The following is a 16,976-nucleotide window of genomic DNA, read 5'->3' on the forward strand; positions in this document are numbered from 1 at the left end:
ATGGGAGGCCCACAAGAACAGGAGCGCAACAGCATCTTCGCACTCGTATTCCTGGCATACAGAGGCATATTGGAGGTAATGTTTAGCTATCTTGATTAGTAGCCATTGATAGCCTTATCTTTCAGGCAAGGTTTACTTCTAGGAACACAACCCCAGCAGGAGAAAAACAGGTCATGTTCTGGTCTCCCTGCACATTGCACTTTAAGCCTAGCGCAGTGACGCAATTCTGACGCAGATATTTTTGTTTTTTTGAAGAAGAAACATTAAAGAGGAAAAAATGAATGCTACAAGAACAGTCTCACCTCAGCAAGTAGATGGAAACAAGTCTCAAAGGTAGAGCGAAGCTACATACTGCTAGGCAGTCAAAGAGGCGAAAAGTGGGAACTGGATTGGACATGTGCAGTGGCCCATGGGGGAGGGGCTCCCCCAAAACACTCCTCAGCTTTAGAAGCTTCCCGAATCGAGGCTCCGTGCAGGCGCAAGAGCCCCAATGTGTGATGCACAGAGACCACGAAGAAGAGGTCAATTCTGACACAGAGGTTGGCCACTGCCGCATTTCATTTGGTCCTGAATCAGAAGATGGGATCTGCTGTGATGGTCCCAAAGCATAGATTACAAAGTTGACAAAATGGCATTGTGAGCCTTCTGACACTGAGATTACTCCGTGTAACACTCTAAATTGGTGTCAAAAAAAAATCTGAAGTCAGCCTTCTGCTGCTGAATTTTGATAGCAAACCGCTACAGAGGCTTCAAAGTGACAAATTTAGCTTGAATACAAGTTACATTTGTCACTTCTAACTCTCCGTAATGGTTTGCCAGGAGTGTGTCCACAGGGGGGTCCGAGGTGTGGAGAGCACCCTGCCCTCCCTGGAAGTTGCCCACCTGTGCCTTAGGATGAACACACTTTCTATGTTCTACTGTATGCCAGTGGTAGGGAACCAGTGTGGTGTAGTGGCTAGAGTGTTAGACTGGGAGTCAGGAGAAGATCCAGGTTCTAGTCCACACTTGGCCATGGAAAGTCACTGGGTGACTTTGGGCCAGTCATAGACTCTCAGCCCAACCTACCTCACAGGGTGGTTGTTCCTGAGGATAAAAAGGAGAGAAGGAGGAGGATTAAGAATGCCACCTTGGGTTCCTTGGAGGAAAAAGGCAGGATATAAATGCAATAAATATAAATAAACTCAGGGAAGACGAGGGAAAACTCAGATAGACTGAACTTCAGCCTCAAGTGCTCCACAAGGCCAGTGTGTCACTCTTGAGCCCTCCCTTCTCAGAGGGTGTGCAGTCTCAGGGAGGGGCCTTACAGAGGTTCTATCTGATGCAGGCATCCCAAAAGACAGTCTTGAGATCCAGAGCTCTTTCTCAAAGGAATGAATGCTTTGGGTTGTTTGAAATGCTGAGAGGCTTATGAGCATCATCACATGGGGGAAAATTGCATTTCCTTACTGTTGCTTCTCTGCCCGGAGTTTGTCCCTCATTACTTCCTCTTTTGAAAGAGGAAGAAAACAATTTGCACGTGGCCCATTCAGTGGTCCGTTTTGATCCCGCTGCTTCTCCTGCACACAGCAGTAGATAGCAACAACTTCTGTCTTTAAAAATAAGTCAGACTTACTGGGGTGGTGTTTTGTGGCGTGAAGAAGGCTAGAAGGTGTGGGAGGTGTGCGGGAGGCAGACGATGTCATGAGAGGGACCTGTGAAAATCCATGAGCGACCAGTAATGAGCATGCAATAAAACACTTGTCTGATGGAGCTCTTTGTTAAATCTTAAGGAAGAGGCAAGGGGGTGTAATTGGTTTGAGCCTTTGCTTACCATGCGCCAGAAAGGTGTAATTCAATCAAACAAATACGTCTGATTCCACCACTGTTAGGCTAAGCAACTACAATTCAGGACTCCTCCAGAACAACCAAATTTTTTTTGTGCAAGGCAAGCAGAGTTTTCTATTCACTGGTTTTACTCAGTTTAGGGGATTCAAAAAATCTACAATGTGCTTTTTCCGCATGACTTACAACTCAGAGCGTGACTTGGAATTTCTAAACATCTGGAGCCAAGCAAAATCAGCGCTCCATATCATAAACCGTGCTGTTTATACAATTTTCTTCTTTAAAAAAGGAAGTATGAAAAAAATCCAAGTCTTTTGCCAGTGTTCTTTTCACTGTATTAAAACACACACACACACACAGAAACAGTCAAGGAAGAGAGCCTTCTTCATGAGAAGTTCTAGGTGAAGCCATCTGAGTTGCTTCGTCAACTTAAAATATCAAGACAACACGAATGCTGAAAGGGAAAAAGAAAAGTTAAAGTTATGAGTTATTTTGCAGGCAAAGTCATGAAGCAGCTTTTTGACCCTCGTAACATGACATTCTTGTTCAACAGACTCTTGGCAGTTGTTGCTGGCAATCTTGGCATTAGGGGCCCAGCGGGGTGATTTGTAGTTGGAGAACACGACTGTTCTTTAGGCTATTTTTTAGCAGAGTGTTCGGGCCGTCTTTCAGCACCCCATCAGGATTTCAGTGATGCAGCAAAGCTTATTTCACTTGGTAGGTGGCTACCACGGAGGCTAGTGGCTTATGTGGTTGCAACACTGGTGTCAATCCCTTAATCTCTTGGCAAATCCCTTTGATCTCAGTCAAACCTGCGCTTTGTCAAAGCATTAAAAACATTTAAAGCCCTAAACAGCTTGGGACCTCGGTACTTGAGGGAGTGCCTCTCCCTATGTTTGCCTGCCTGAAATTTGAGATCTATTGGAGGAGTCCTCGTCCGCATCCCACCAACATGAGATATACATGATGGTGGGAGAGGTCTTTCTCTGTTGTGGCACCCCGGCTGTGGAATGCCCTCCCCTTGGAGGCCCGACTGGCACTGCCACTGGCTTCATTTTGGCACCAGGTTAAAAAATGGCTCTTTATCAAAGCCTTTGAGGGCTAAATTCTCCATGGTTGCACATAGTTTTATTTGTTTCTAATTGTTTCTATTGCTTTTAAGAATTTTCTCCTGGTTTTAATTTGTTAGTGATTTAATACATTTTTAGCTGTGTATGTTATTTATTGTTTTACATTGTTCTGATTTTATCTGTACGCCGCCCTGAGATCCCAGTGATATAAGGCGGGATACAAATGTTTTAATAGAATGAATGAATGAAAGAATGAATAAATAAATCTGTTCTGCTGTTTATTGATGTACTGGATTCTTGTTGAAGCTGCCATTATTAAAAGCCCATCCCAAGAAGTCACACATCTTACCTCTTTCCAATGTGAAGCAAATCAAACCCTTCCCTGATCTGGCTGAATGGCAAAGTGTGGGTTATTAAAGCATCTGGATTAAATTTCCCCTCCATATAACTGGAGACCAACTGAGGGATGGAGTCTTTCATCTTCCAGCCTGGAAAAACAAACACAACCACCACCACAACTTACACAATGTTGTTGTCAAGTCTGTTCCCCAGGAGCATTTTTCCATGTCGCAAAACTGCCCCCAACTCAAAGCTTGCGGGATTTATGAAGTCATGTGCCTTTGAGGGTGCGTGGTGGCGCAGCGGTGTTTATACGATGCAGCAGCCACCACGCAGCCACCCCAGGGCTTTCTGCCAAAGGTGTGGAGAGAAAAAGTAAGGGACTTACCCCGACTTCTTTCTCTGGAGCAAGCCAAGGATGAGCAAGACACCATCAGGACAGCCTCCCAGCCTCGCTCTGGAGTTGCAGTGGGTTGGCACAGCCAGGTGGTGCCTGGTGGAAGGTGACCTGCAATTGGTTGCCTTCCACCAGGAAGAGGATGGGGGTGGCTCTGGTACCTGGATGGCTGTCCAGAAACCCCACGCCACCCCAGGGGAGGGAAACCATGGGGTTCCCAAGGGAAGCGGTGTCGACTGGGCACTTTGAACACCACCCCCCCCATTGAAGGAGTAAAGGGATATCTAGAAAAGGGCAAGGGATATCTAGAAAGCGTGCCATTTTCTAAGCACATACACCTTTCGTTCTCTCTTAAGTCTAGATCTAGCGCAGAGATGCTGAACCTCTTTCAGTCCGAGGGCCGAATTCCATTTCGGAGCAGCTTTCAGGGCCTGCCTTCCAGTGGTGGGCAGGGCCAAAGGCAAAAGGGGTGGAGCCAACGGGCAGGGCCAAAAGTCCCAGCATATTTTAGCTTATTGCTCCTACTGCCTTAGGAGAGCCTTAGGAGAGGCAAGGCAACCTATTAGAATGGAGGAACAATAGGTGGCTGGGGAAAGACGAGGGCTTGGCCATCTGGGGGAAACCAGAGGGCTGGATTGTGACCCTGGGCCTGACCATGGTTTCTGCACCCGTGATACAGAACAACCATGAAGGGTCTTTGAAACAACATTTGTTTGGCAATTTGGTTCTGGCAGCTTCATACCCTGCACGACGTGCTTCATATGCTGGAATGCTTACAGATAGACGGCTAAAGATGGGCAGATACAGAGACCATCAGCCTGCGAAAGCTTGCCCATTCATTTCAAGGCCAGCAGCAGTGTGGGGCACATTCTTTCTTTTGAGATGAAATGGGATGGACTGGGCATGCAAGCGGTGCCTGTTTGCATCAGAGTGCCAATGGATGACTTGGGTCAAGGACACAAGAGTTGACGGAAGTAAGCCTGACGTCAAACGTGAGAAAGGCCTCATCTACACCAAGCAGGATATTGCACTATGAAAACGGAATGAAAGCGATATAGAAAAGGCAGGAGCCACATGACTACTTTATAGCGGCATTGAACTGCACTGTTGGGGCCCACTGACACATACCATATACCGCTTTCATAGTGTTATATCCTGTTTGGTGAGGGTCCTGCCAAGGACTTTTAAAATTGTCATTATAAATATTTAAATGTTTTAATATTGGAATATGTTTAATTTAGTTTTAACTTTTGTATATCTCTATAGGTTTCAAATGTATATGTTTTAAATTTTGTAATGCCGCCTTGAGTCCCAGCATTGTACAAAAGGTGGGATAATAATAATAATAATAATAATAATAATAATAATAATAATAATAATAATAATCAGCTTTCATAATGCATTATCCTGCTTGGTATAGATTAGGCCAAACAATCAGGAAACCAGGTGCATAGACCCAAGTGTCTAGTTCTGGTTGTCACACCAACATACCTCCTATGAAACTCCCTTTCAAGGTGCGTCCGGTAAAAAGCAGCATAGGATCGAAGGAGAGGCAAGAGCCTAAAGGAGGCACACCAACCATCACACAGATTCCACAGCCTCTGTGGCAGGATGCCAGAGCAGCAGTCTAATTGAAGCGGGAAATTCTACGTTAAACAGGTTGCTATCACACAAAGGAGCAGTGACATTTTATTTCACTAAGGATGCATCGCGCTACTGTTGTGAAGGATAACAGAGGTGCGTCTGGTGTACATCCAGGATCCTGCAGTCTGCCTGCAGCCATAACATCCTCCACGCTATGCAGCCTCCGCTGCAGAAATAGAGCTACAAGCTTCCCCAAACCATTCCAACCTTTTCAATGTACCCATCTGGCATCATCCTCTTTTGGTCCAGTTTGCACGCATCACCCAAAGCATGTGGGAAGCTTTTTAGCTTCATCCCACGTACCTGTTTCCTCGAATTATCCCCTACAGCACTAAGCTGTCGCTGTTGTTGTTGTTGTTGTTGCTACCGGGTGGCTAGATCCTTTGCACACCAGGAAATGGGTTAAAGGGGGAAATGTAAAAAAATCATAAAAAATCCACGGATGACCCAATCGGATTCAAATTTGGTATGATTAAAGGTCTCCTTAATATCTATTACTGTGCCAATTTTGATGTCTTTATCTTTAAAGCTTACGCAGATGTAAGCATTTGTTTATTTTTTCTTCAAATCCTGCTCCTGCGCCCCAGTGGCCGCTTGGATGATACGCTCGAAAACTAGTATCAGAATACGGCGAGGCTTTTGCCTTTGAAGCACAATTAAAGCAGGATGCATGGGAGTACTTCACAATAAAAGCAAATTATAAGTTGGAAAACTTCGGAGTCCTTTGCATGCAATTCGCAGTGATCGCACAGTGTAACGCTGGTGTGATAAAACTCTTTGTCTGAACATGCCACAAGGCTGACACAGCCTGAAGCACCTTTATTTTGAAGGGATCTGATTTGGAAATGTTATGACTTGTTGCCAAATAAAGGAATGCAACTAATATTTGCACGGCAATCCTTGGTGAATACTATCTGACTTTAAGCCAGTTTCAAGAATGACCAAGAGAAATGGATTTTAAGTTGGAAGACAGCTGCTAGGCAATACTGGCCATGAAGCTTCCTCCCCTTCTTTACTTTGGCTGAGAACCAAATTGAAAACAGTTTCAAACAACTGTTTCCAGTCCTGGTTTGTGGAGCAAGCAAAAACCATGATTTGCCATCGCTTGGAAGAATCTGCAAACTAGAATTTGTGACAAACCAGGGAGACTGGAAATCAGAAGTAGAGGGGGATCACAGAAGGCTGTGGGTCCTTAAAGGCTCATTTTGATTGACTGTTTGTATTTGTTAGTTTGCAAAGCACAATAAGCAAAATAATAATCCTAGATGCATGGTCAGTGAGGGAAAAGCACCATGGTCATGCACAAAGGCACTCTTCTCCTTACATAGCTTGCAAAAGGAAGGGGGTGGAGAAAGCCACCTCTAAGGAGAGGAGAGTTGCCCTTTGCTGTAGAACATGGCTTCCAAGATTAGCACTAAACCATGGCTTGGTATTATATCTGAAAGAGTTCATCATTTATTTATTAAATTCTATATCCCACCTTTTTTCCTCCAAGGAACCCAAAGCAGCATGCATAATCCTCCTCCTTCACTCTTTTTTATCCTCGCAACAACAACCCTGGGAGGTAGGTTGGGCTGAGAATCTGTGACTGGCCCAAAGTCACCCAGTGAGCTTCCATGGCTGAGTGGGGACTAGAACCCGGATTTCCCGACTCCCAGTCCAACACTCTAGCCACTACACCACACTGTCTCTAAGGATCTCTGACATTCCTGGAAAATGCACCAGGGATTCTTGGTGACCTCCAGTAGTGTTGCACTACAAGTCCCAGGATTCCTGTCCATTGGTCATTCCAGCTGGGGTTGATGGGAGCTGAAGTCCAAAACATCTGGGAGCCACCAGGTTGGGAAAGGCCAGTCAATAAGAAGGGCCATGCTGGCAGGCTAACACATTGTCCGCCACTACTGATCTTCACTTGCAACGTGCAGACTCTGTTCTTACAAGGCATCAGTAGAATTCATTGGGCCTCAGTGGTGCCCTGACAGAACTGTATGTGAGCCCTGAACTGCGTGTGGGAACTCTGCCAACATGCAGGGGTTCCCGAAGACTGAAGGGGCTCTGGCCAAGCACGTCTATCCATGGCTACGTGCCAGTAGTGGGCAGGGTACCCTGCAGCTGGCATGGGTCCAGACACCATTCACATGCACACATCACACATACATTCACACACACACACACATACCACACACTATCTATTTCTGCACAGAACACAGAAACAACACACCCACCCTCCCAAAAATGCCCCCCAAGGCTTTTTAAAAGCCTAAATGCAACACGGGGAGGAGTGGAGCAGGAAAGAGCACATATGTCTGATCAGAGATAATTGGTTTTCATAAGGGCAAAACTCACCACCAGTCAGCTGCTGGTGGGAGATAAACAGATTTTTCCTGCCTGGGGAGGAGGAGGGGGTGCAGCCTGGACAAGAAGCCGGCAGGCCAAACCTGGAAGCCCTGTGGGCTGGAAATTCTCCATGCCTGATATAGGGGTTACTCGGAAGTCCAGTAAATGGGTGAAAGGGTTGCTTGAAAGGCAGAAAAATGTGAAAAATCACTGCTCTACAGAATCTTGTTTTTCAGGAAAATGTGAAGCACTGTACACCTTCAGTCTGGAATCAAATCTTAGGGTAGCATCAGAAATGACTAAATACAGAACATACCAATGTATCCAAACATCCAACGACTTCAAAGGCATAGTCCACACCATGCCCTGTCCTTTCCACCAGCACTTCCTGGATGGGCTTCTTGTAATCCTGAGGGTTAAGGCATTCTGTGGCTCCCAATTCTTTTGCCGTTACAAATTTCTCTTTGTTAATGTCAATCCCAATGATCTGGGATGCCCCAGCCGTTTTGCATCCCATGATCACGGAGAGACCGACTCCTCCCAAACCAAAGATGGCACAGGTGGAACCGGGCGTGACCTACAGAGCCAGGGAGAAAAGGGAATAGGATTCATTCCAGCTACAGGATGTGTGACATTGGCCCTGTGCAGAAGACACAAACTAAAAAGCCTTAAAGCCGTGGTTTAAGGTGTCTTCTGAACAGGGCCACTGTAGGTCGGAGAAGAAGTTCTCAAGTTATGTATCATTTGGCACAATGACAAAGTTATGGTAATGCAGGGCTGGGCAGGAATATAGGAAGCTGCCTCGTACTGAAGCCCTTCTACACCTAAGGGTTATCCCAGGAAAATGGAGGGATCATCTCTGCCTGCTCCTGGGATCCCTTGTGTGGCATTTGGAAGTACAGGAACGATCCCAGGATGATCCCAGGACATAGGGCTGGTGTAGACATGCCTGGAGTCAGACATTTGGTCCATCTAGCCTAGTATTGTCAACAGTGACTGGAAGGGGTCTCAGTTTCAAGTGGGATTCCTTTCCTTGCCCAACCTGGAGAAGCCAGGGATTGAACCTTGGACCTTCTGCACACAAAACAGGTGCTCTATCACACTGAGCTTTGGCCTCTCTCAGAAGGTACATCCGGATCTACCAGTCATTCTCTGGGTGATTTGCTGTGGAGTGGCAAGAATTTCTGACTCCTGTTAATAACTCCTCCCCATCACCACTACCTTGGTATATTTACCTTTTTTAGTAAACGGGCCTGCTGTGTGTGTCTTTTGTACCAGACTCCGGTTGGTGGATGTCAGGATTCTAGTGAAAAACAACAACCTTGCAGTGATAGTACACATGACTCCTCACCTCGGCTGTATTGAGGGCAGCTCCATAACCAGTGGAAAATCCACAACCAAAAAGACAGACTTTATCTAGAGGAGCGGCAGCATCAATTTTAACAACAGTAGAGTCGGGCATGACGGTATATTCTGAGAAAGTGCTGATCCAAAGGAAATGGTGAACTTGCTTCCCCTTGCAGGTGAAGCGGCTGGTTTTGTCCGGCATCAGGTTTTGTGGTTCGCAGAGGCTATTTCAGAGAGATCCGGGCTTGTGAATAACAAAACAACACAAACAAAACAACACAAACAATGCCAATAGTCAAGAAACATGCAAGTGAAATTTCCAAACAAACTCACTGGGTTTTCAGGCAACAGTTGGTGTTAGATTTTAAACATGAGTTGCATTCTCCACACTGAGGCAGACAAAGAGGGATGACTTTGTCTCCTAGAAATAAAAGAAAAAACGAAATAAAAAACAATAGAAATGTGATTTTTGTTTTAAAGCAGTTGCCACTGACTTTGGTCAGAAGCCAAAATGTTTAATTCAGAGTATATTTTTTTAAAAATACTCTGTTGTTAGTCTTTCTATCTTTCTATATGTCATCTATCTATCTATCTATCTATCTATCTATCTATCTATCTAAAGGGGAGTGTTTCTATGTTCTCAATGGACTTGAAAACCATGCATCCAATTGTTATGAAAGTTTCAGGATTTGTTCTACCTCTATCTCGATGGTTTCAGGCATAGTGAAACAAAATGGCGGCCAATTATTTTTTTTAAAGATGTACTGCTTCACTGTAACGGTTTGTTTATATGTCCTCTAAGTCCATGAAACCTAGACACCTGAAATTTGCCATGCAGGCTAAGGGGATGCTGTATAGAAAGCACCAAATGGAACGACTCAACCAAGAAAGAGAAAGAGGCCAAGGGAAGAGGATGAAAAGTGCCAGTGGGCAGTGGGCAGAATGGAATAATGCATGGAGTTAGTGTTAGTTGGGAAATTCACTTAGTGAGTAGGCACTGAGGCAGCTGTTTAGTTAGAAGAGAGAATTAGTTGAGTTAGAGGTGGTAGCTGACAGGGATAGCAGTTAGTGTGACATCAGTTAGCTAATATTGGAAAAAATGTTAAGGTATGAAAAAAAGAAAAGCACAGTTTGAAGCCAGGGAAGATAGGAAAAGGGAAAGGAACCTCTCGTGCAAGCACTGAGTCATTACTGAATCTTGGAGGGACGCCAGCTTTCACTGACGTTTTCTTGGCAGGCCTTATAGCGGGGTGGTTTGCCGTTGCCTTCCCCGGCCATTATTGCCTTTCCCCTGAGTACTCATTTTACCGACCTCAGGAGGATGGAAGGCTGAGTCGACCCAAGCCGGCTGCCTGAAACCAGCTTCTGCTGGGATCGAACTCAGGCCATGGGGAGAGTTTCAGCTGCAGAAACTGCTGCTTTACCGCTCTGCGGTAAAAAAAAAAAAAAAAAGCAGGGAAGATAAGTAGGCCAAATTATAGGCCTACCCCTTCCCTCTGCTGTGGGCCAGCTTCATCTAAAGGGGGTTTAGTGGACGGACTCCTTCCTCAGAGAGTAAAAGGGGTGGATCATGGCAGGGGCCATGCCTAGGGGTGCCAACAGGCGTGCCTCCACTCAGGTGGGCCGACACAATGTTTCCAACTCTGACAGCTGCATTCTCTGTATCAAAATAATGGCAATTCCAACCCATGCAAAGCCAGGTCCTTCCTATAGTGTGTGTAGTGTGTGTGTGTGTGTGTGTGTGTGTGTGTGTATACAGATGTCACAATCCAGACAAGAAGCAGCAGCTATGTTTCTGAAAGATTCATATTTTAGTACTAGGTTCATTAGGGATAAACTGAAATGCAGTATTTATTTTATTTATTTGTGAACTGCTCAGAGAGCTTCAGCTATGCAATGGTATAGAAATGTAATAAATAAATAAAATAACAGGTCCCGGGGGAGAAATACTTCTATAGAAGCACAAGCTTACCATAATTGTGCATTGTCTTGTAATTGTTATTATTATTTATTAGATTTAGATCCCGCTTACCATATTTAAAAACGATTTAAGTGGTTTACAAATATACATTAAAGTAGGACATGTATAACAACATTAAAATCAATTTTATTATTTAATAAATAATATAATCATTCTCTAATTACAGTGGATACCCACAATTCTTTCAAAGTGGATAAAATACATGTTAAAATACTAGATCCTATGCTCCATGTACCTGGTTTCAAGCATGTCACTCCTTCACCAATGCTTTCTACAATTCCAGCTCCTTCGTGGCCTGGAATAACAGGATATTCTACTTGAGGGAATGAACCTGTCAGAACATGGCTGTCTGTCCCACATATCCCCGTGGCAATTATCTGTGAGAGATAACAAAAGGTTTGGTCAACATCACAGAGAACGCTGTGGGCACACATATTATCAGCTTCTACGCCTACCTTCACACGAACTTCATGAAACTTTGGTGGAGCAACTTCTATCTCTTCAATCGAAAGTGCTTTGCCTACTTCCCAGGCAACTGCAGCCTTGCATTTTATAATCTGCAAAACCAAAACCAAATGAACAACAAGATATTCAATGCAATCCTATGCAGGCAAAAAGTGGATGAGATCAGGTGGAAGAACTCTTGCACCAGTGTGAAGTTGCAAGTTGTAGCATACCTGGAACCGTAATCACTTCCACGAGTTACGAGTTATTTTAATAAAGAATTACATTTCCTCAGAGAGAGCTCTGGGGCAAAAGCATGCATTTCTTTGCCGCATGAGAAAGAAACATAGGAATCTGCTTTATTCTATCAGAGCTTTATCATACCAGCGTTATACTGTGCAATCACTGCGAATTGCATGCAAAGGACTCAGAAGTTTTCCACTTTATAATCTGCTTTGATTGGGAAGTACTCCCATGCATCCTGCTTTAATTGTGCAATAAAGCAAAAAAATTCTTCACCATATTTAGTGCCTACATTTTGAGCATATCTTCTGAGCTGCCGCTGGGGCGCAGGAGCAGGATTTGAAAAAAATGCTTACATCTGCATAAGCTTTAAAGATAAAGACACCAAAATTGGCAGAGTAATAGATATTAGGGAGAGATTTAAGCATACCAAATTTGAATTGAATTGGGTCATCCATTGATTTTTTACACTTAAACTCACTTCCTGGTATGCAAAGGATCGCTGTCGCCTGGTAACAAAAACAACAACAACCGTGAAAGCTTAGCGCTACGGGGATAATCCTAGGGAAGCAGGTACGTGGGATGAACGTGGCCCAGCTAACTCAGTATTGTCAAGGCTGGTGGCTCCGATGTCAGGGGGCAGTGAATCTGCTCCAGGTTTCAGACAGAACCAGTCTGGACTCTACAGGAGCTATACAAGGTGCATAAAACTTTCAACGTGTGTTCTGTAATAGAATTACTTTGCAATCAGCCGGCCTCAGTTTCCCCACATACAGGCCAAGCCCAGACTTCAGCAGTTGTGTTCCTGAGGCGGCGATCCTATACCAAGTAGTATAGTGCAGCCACTTACCTAGGAGTAAGCCCCACAGAAATCGGATTGGACCAATTAATGGAGGAGAAAGCTACGAATGGCTACTAGACCTAATGGCTCTATGGTACCTCCAATATCAGAGGAAGTATGCTTATGTACACTAGTTGCTGGGGAACATGGGCGAGAGGGTGCTGTTGCACTCATGTCCTGCTTGTGGTTTTCCCAAGGACAGCTGGTTGGCCTCTAGGTGAACCAGTGGAGCCTGGTGGCTCCAATTTCAGTGGGCTATGATCCGCTCTGGGTTTTAGTCAGAACCCCAAGCGGGCTATCCAAGCCGCTGAACCCAATCACAAAACGGGTTCAGCACCTTAGACAGCTCCTTTAGAGTGCTGAGCGGATTTACAGTCCCAATGAACTCGGAGCCACCAGCCTCCACTGGTGTGTACAGAACGCTGGACTAGATGGACCTTGGTCTGATGCAGCAGGGCTATTCTTATTTTCTTAATGGGGATTCCTTCTCAGTAGACACTTATAGGATTGGCAGCCTTAATTCTTATATACGCAATTTATGTAAAGGCAGCTGGTTTAAAGCAAACTATTTTATGATCAAATGCAACGCTTAAAGCAGCGGATCTTTCCTCCCCTCACGACGATCAGAGTTAGGGACCCATCTGTGCTGCAAACGCTTGCATGACCAAGAACCGTATAGCGCAAGCGCAAGCACGCTTACTCAGCAATAAGTCCTACTGAGTTTAATGGCACTTACTCCTCAGTAAGCGCGCAGTGGGGACGGGGAAGGAGGACGCAGCCTTAAAGGGCCCGCTGTTCAACTATTTTTTTTATGAAAAATAAACTAGTTTCTTCTTACTTTCCCATGAGTGTCCATTTGTCCCAACTGCTCCTTTGGGAAATTGAAACAATGACGGTCCCCAATCTCCAGATTCTTTCAGAGCAAAAGCGTAGCAGAATGGGGCTTCTTTGTTGAACCTGGACTCTTGGCCCGCCGTACACGTGCCGCGGGGAACGCTGGGGAATGTAGTCAATCGCTTGGCTAGGCGGACACGAGCAGCGGCTCCTTGCCAAAGCGGCGCGCAACTTTCTCGAATAGGGAAATGTCTGAAAAGTAGTGCAAAGAATCTGAGGGTGACAGATAGAGAAGAGAGGCTAAACCCTTTATACAGATTTGCATTGCAGGTTTTTGTTTTGCTAGAAATGTTTTACAACCTCTATGGGATTTTATAGGAATATTCTGCAGAAATCATCATCATCATCATCATCATCATCATCATCATCAAAGTCCAGCATGTCCATCTAGAAAACCGCCTCGATAAAGAAAAGAGATCATCATTATCATCATCCAAAGAGATAAAGGAGTTTAACATACATTTTAGCTGTATTGCCAGAGATAGTCTCTAAGCAAGCTATGCAATTTTTAATAATTCATTTAAATATAATGGCCTTTAAAAAGTTGCACATGCAGCTTAATTAATCAATCCAGAATAGCTGCTGGCTATATATTCACAATAACTAAAGTGAACTGCAATCTCCTTTCTAAATATGCATTGAAACATTGTAGTGCAATCCTGTGCATGTTTACTCAGAATTAAATCCCACTTTCAATGGCACTTACTCTCAGGCAGGGGCAGATTTGAACTTGTTGTGGCTCTAAGCTATAACATGAGTAAGGCCCTTCCCTTAATAAAAAAAAATGCAAATTACGGGCTGTATGATTAAACGGAATTTGATAGTCATGTAATGTTGTGGCAATGTTGTAAACTCCCCCCCCCCACACTTTCTTGCTTTCTAATGTGAGGCCTCTGGTAATGTGAGGCCCTAAGCTGTAGCTTGTTTAGCTTGTACGTAAATCCGGCCCTGCTCCCAGGTGCACATTAGCTGTAGTTGTGAATGCAAAGGACACTTAAACTCTGTTACAGTGCAATCCTATGCATGTCGACTCGGGATTCAGTGGGATTTACTCCCAGGTAAGCGGGTATAGGATTGCAGTCGTAACCTTTTCAATGGAGGGTTAGTCCTGCTCCTGCTCATCCACATATAATGAGCGCATGGGAAAAAAGAGCAGACGTGATAAGGTGCAGCAAAAGTCAGAAGGTGGCAGTGCAGCAGATAGAGACAGGAGGATAAATCCTTTACACAGATTTGCATAAGGGTCTTTGCTATGGCAACCATGTTTCACTTTAACTTCGGTAGGTTTTATTACTACCCTTGACCCTTGGGAGCTTCCAGGTGGAGGGCTCCTAGCCATACCAATCAAAAGACATTGTGGAGCTCTTCTGTCTTTTCCTCCTTAATAGGTTACAAATTGAAGACCTCCTGTAAAACTTCTTGAATGTGGCAGCATGATCGCACAATAAAACCCTCACCCGGAAGTACCCGTCTCTCCACACATTTGACGGTGCTGTGTGCATAGACTGTATGTGCGTACACCTGAATGAATACAGGCCCCTGTACATGTCATCTTTACTCTCCAGATATCCATGGTATAAATGTTTAGATGCATTCAGAAATAATGCATGTCTGATCTCTGGAAATACTAGGCCTTGGAATGCATGGAGGTTTGGGATGACAAGCAATCATGCCAATCTACACAATTGTTTCTTCTACACATGTCAGTAGGGCTATTAAATGCTCTTGCTTGTTTACCTGAAGATTATTAGAGAACAGCAATCCATGGTTTGTCGTTACATGCAGACCAGGCCTGGACGTTGTGTGGTGTTCACCAAAACCAGACACCCCACAACTTGTCTCCTTCTCCCCAATAGTAATATAAAAGGTGTGAAGTGATGCAGTCACAATCCTGCTCCTACTCGCCTTCATTGGCACTTACTTGTTGGGGTGGGGAAACTCACAGAGCGCCTTTAGTGTGCCAAAGACCCAGATGCAAAATGGATGTGTCAAGCAGGCATGGCCCCAGCCAACCATGGGTTAATTAATTATGTGCACCCTAGGTCATAGTCTCTCTCTCTATATATATACCTAGGGAGCAAACTAGCTTCTTACTTTGGGAATTTGCTGCTGCATTTTCCTTCCAAGCTCCGGAATAAGGTTTTTTTACTCTGAAATGCAGAGATACATTAATAGATATTGCCATTCAGTGGAGGCTGGTGGCTCTGATATCAGTGGGGCAGTGAATCCACTCTTGGTTTCAGCCAGAACGCTAAAGGATTTATCCAAAGTGCTGAGCCCATTTGGGGGCTAGGTTTCAGCATCTTGGACAGCTCCTTTAGGTTCTGTCTGGTTCTGACTGAAACGTGGAGTGGATTCACCGCCCCACTAACATCGGAACCACTGGTGTCCACTGCTGCCATTACTCATACTTTATGGTTTGCCTAGTGGAGAAGAAAGCTCAAGTTACATGTTGTTCGCAAGGGAAATAGTAGCCAGCTGTCCCTTTACTTTTTAAAAAAGCCCTTCAGGAATGGGTGAGTGAGAGAGGAGAAACAGGGGGGACACTAAAAGCTTCATCCCACGTACCTGTTTCCTTTGAATTATCCCCTACAGCGTTTAGCTGTTGTTGTTGCTGTAGCCCAGGTGGCAGTACTTTGCATACCAGGAAGAGGATTTAAGGGAGGAAATGTAAAAAATATATAAAAAATCAATGGATGACCCAATCTGAGTCAAATTTGGTGTGCTTAAAGCTCTCCTTAATATCTATTACTGTGCCGATTTTGATGTTTCTATCTTTAAAGCTTACGCAGATGTAAGCATTTGTTTTTTTTGTTTTCAAATCCTGCTCCTATGCCCCAGTGGCCGCTTCGAAGATACGCTCAAAAACTAGTGGCTAAATACAGCGAGGCTTTCCCCTTTATAGCACAATTAAAGGATGCATGGGAGTACTTCACAGTCAAAGCAGATTATAAGGTGGAAAACTTCGGAGTCCTTTGCATGCAATTCGCAGTGCTTGCACAGGATAACCCTGGTGTGATAAAGCTCTTAACCTCCCCCACTGCCCCAATCACTTCCTCTCAAAGCAGTTTTTCAAAGGGTAGATGGATGGGTGTAGAAAGGAAGCAGCTGTCTTCTGTTAATTAAATTTCTATGACATGTAGTTTGGCCTGAAGAATTGGGGGCTGCTCTACAGCTGTAACTGAAGCTGTCAAACCCGTTTTTTTGCAAACTGCCAACATGCTTTAACAACAACAACAACAACACACATACACACAGCGATGTTTTTTTTTTTTAAAAAAAAAATATATTTTATTTTTCAGAGTTGGGGAGATGGGCAGAAGGACAGGTCCCTAGAATCTATGTTTCCCCAGACAAGAATAAGGAAAAATCCATTGGTTTTGCCACAAATTATTATTATTGTAGGATGGAGTAACAAAGCTCTTTCGCCTTGGGGGAAGGCATTACATGTTCCAGATTTATTATCTTCACATGCTGAAATGAAATGCCTAAATGATAACATCGACACGTCAAAGCAGTATCATATTTTTCAAGTCAGTTACAGGGCTGAAGTTGAATGCCTCAAAAGAACAAAGCTTTAAGCTAAACTGTTCATGAAAACATTTTCTGTCAGGGGTT

At 44.4% G+C, this 16,976-nt stretch overlaps 1 protein-coding gene across 1 annotated transcript; it reads right to left on the reverse strand.

The window, feature by feature from the left end:
- Positions 1 to 2,160: 2,160 nt before the first annotated feature.
- Positions 2,161 to 13,426, reverse strand: LOC134404775 (alcohol dehydrogenase 1-like). The gene is made up of 9 exons (XM_063135671.1): positions 13,303 to 13,426; positions 11,392 to 11,493; positions 11,172 to 11,313; positions 9,289 to 9,376; positions 8,960 to 9,179; positions 7,925 to 8,185; positions 5,119 to 5,254; positions 3,241 to 3,379; positions 2,161 to 2,275 (listed from the first exon to the last, which is right to left on the reverse strand). Exons 1-9 carry the CDS (start codon positions 13,318 to 13,320, stop codon positions 2,251 to 2,253), a joined length of 1,131 nt encoding a protein of 376 aa, XP_062991741.1. The 5' UTR covers positions 13,321 to 13,426; the 3' UTR covers positions 2,161 to 2,250.
- Between the last annotated feature and the right edge of the window lie 3,550 nt (positions 13,427 to 16,976).

This window comes from Elgaria multicarinata, chromosome 10, assembly GCF_023053635.1.
Source record: "Elgaria multicarinata webbii isolate HBS135686 ecotype San Diego chromosome 10, rElgMul1.1.pri, whole genome shotgun sequence".
Taxonomy (NCBI): Eukaryota; Metazoa; Chordata; class Lepidosauria; order Squamata; family Anguidae; genus Elgaria; species Elgaria multicarinata.

Coding starts and splice junctions, on each gene's coding strand:
- LOC134404775 (XM_063135671.1), bottom strand. Junction 9,377..11,171: donor AGTGACATGCTTGAAACCAG/GTACATGGAGCA, acceptor TTTTATTTCTAG/GAGACAAAGTCATCCCTCTT. Junction 3,380..5,118: donor GAAAGGGAGTTTCATAGGAG/GTATGTTGGTGT, acceptor TTGTTTTTCCAG/GCTGGAAGATGAAAGACTCC.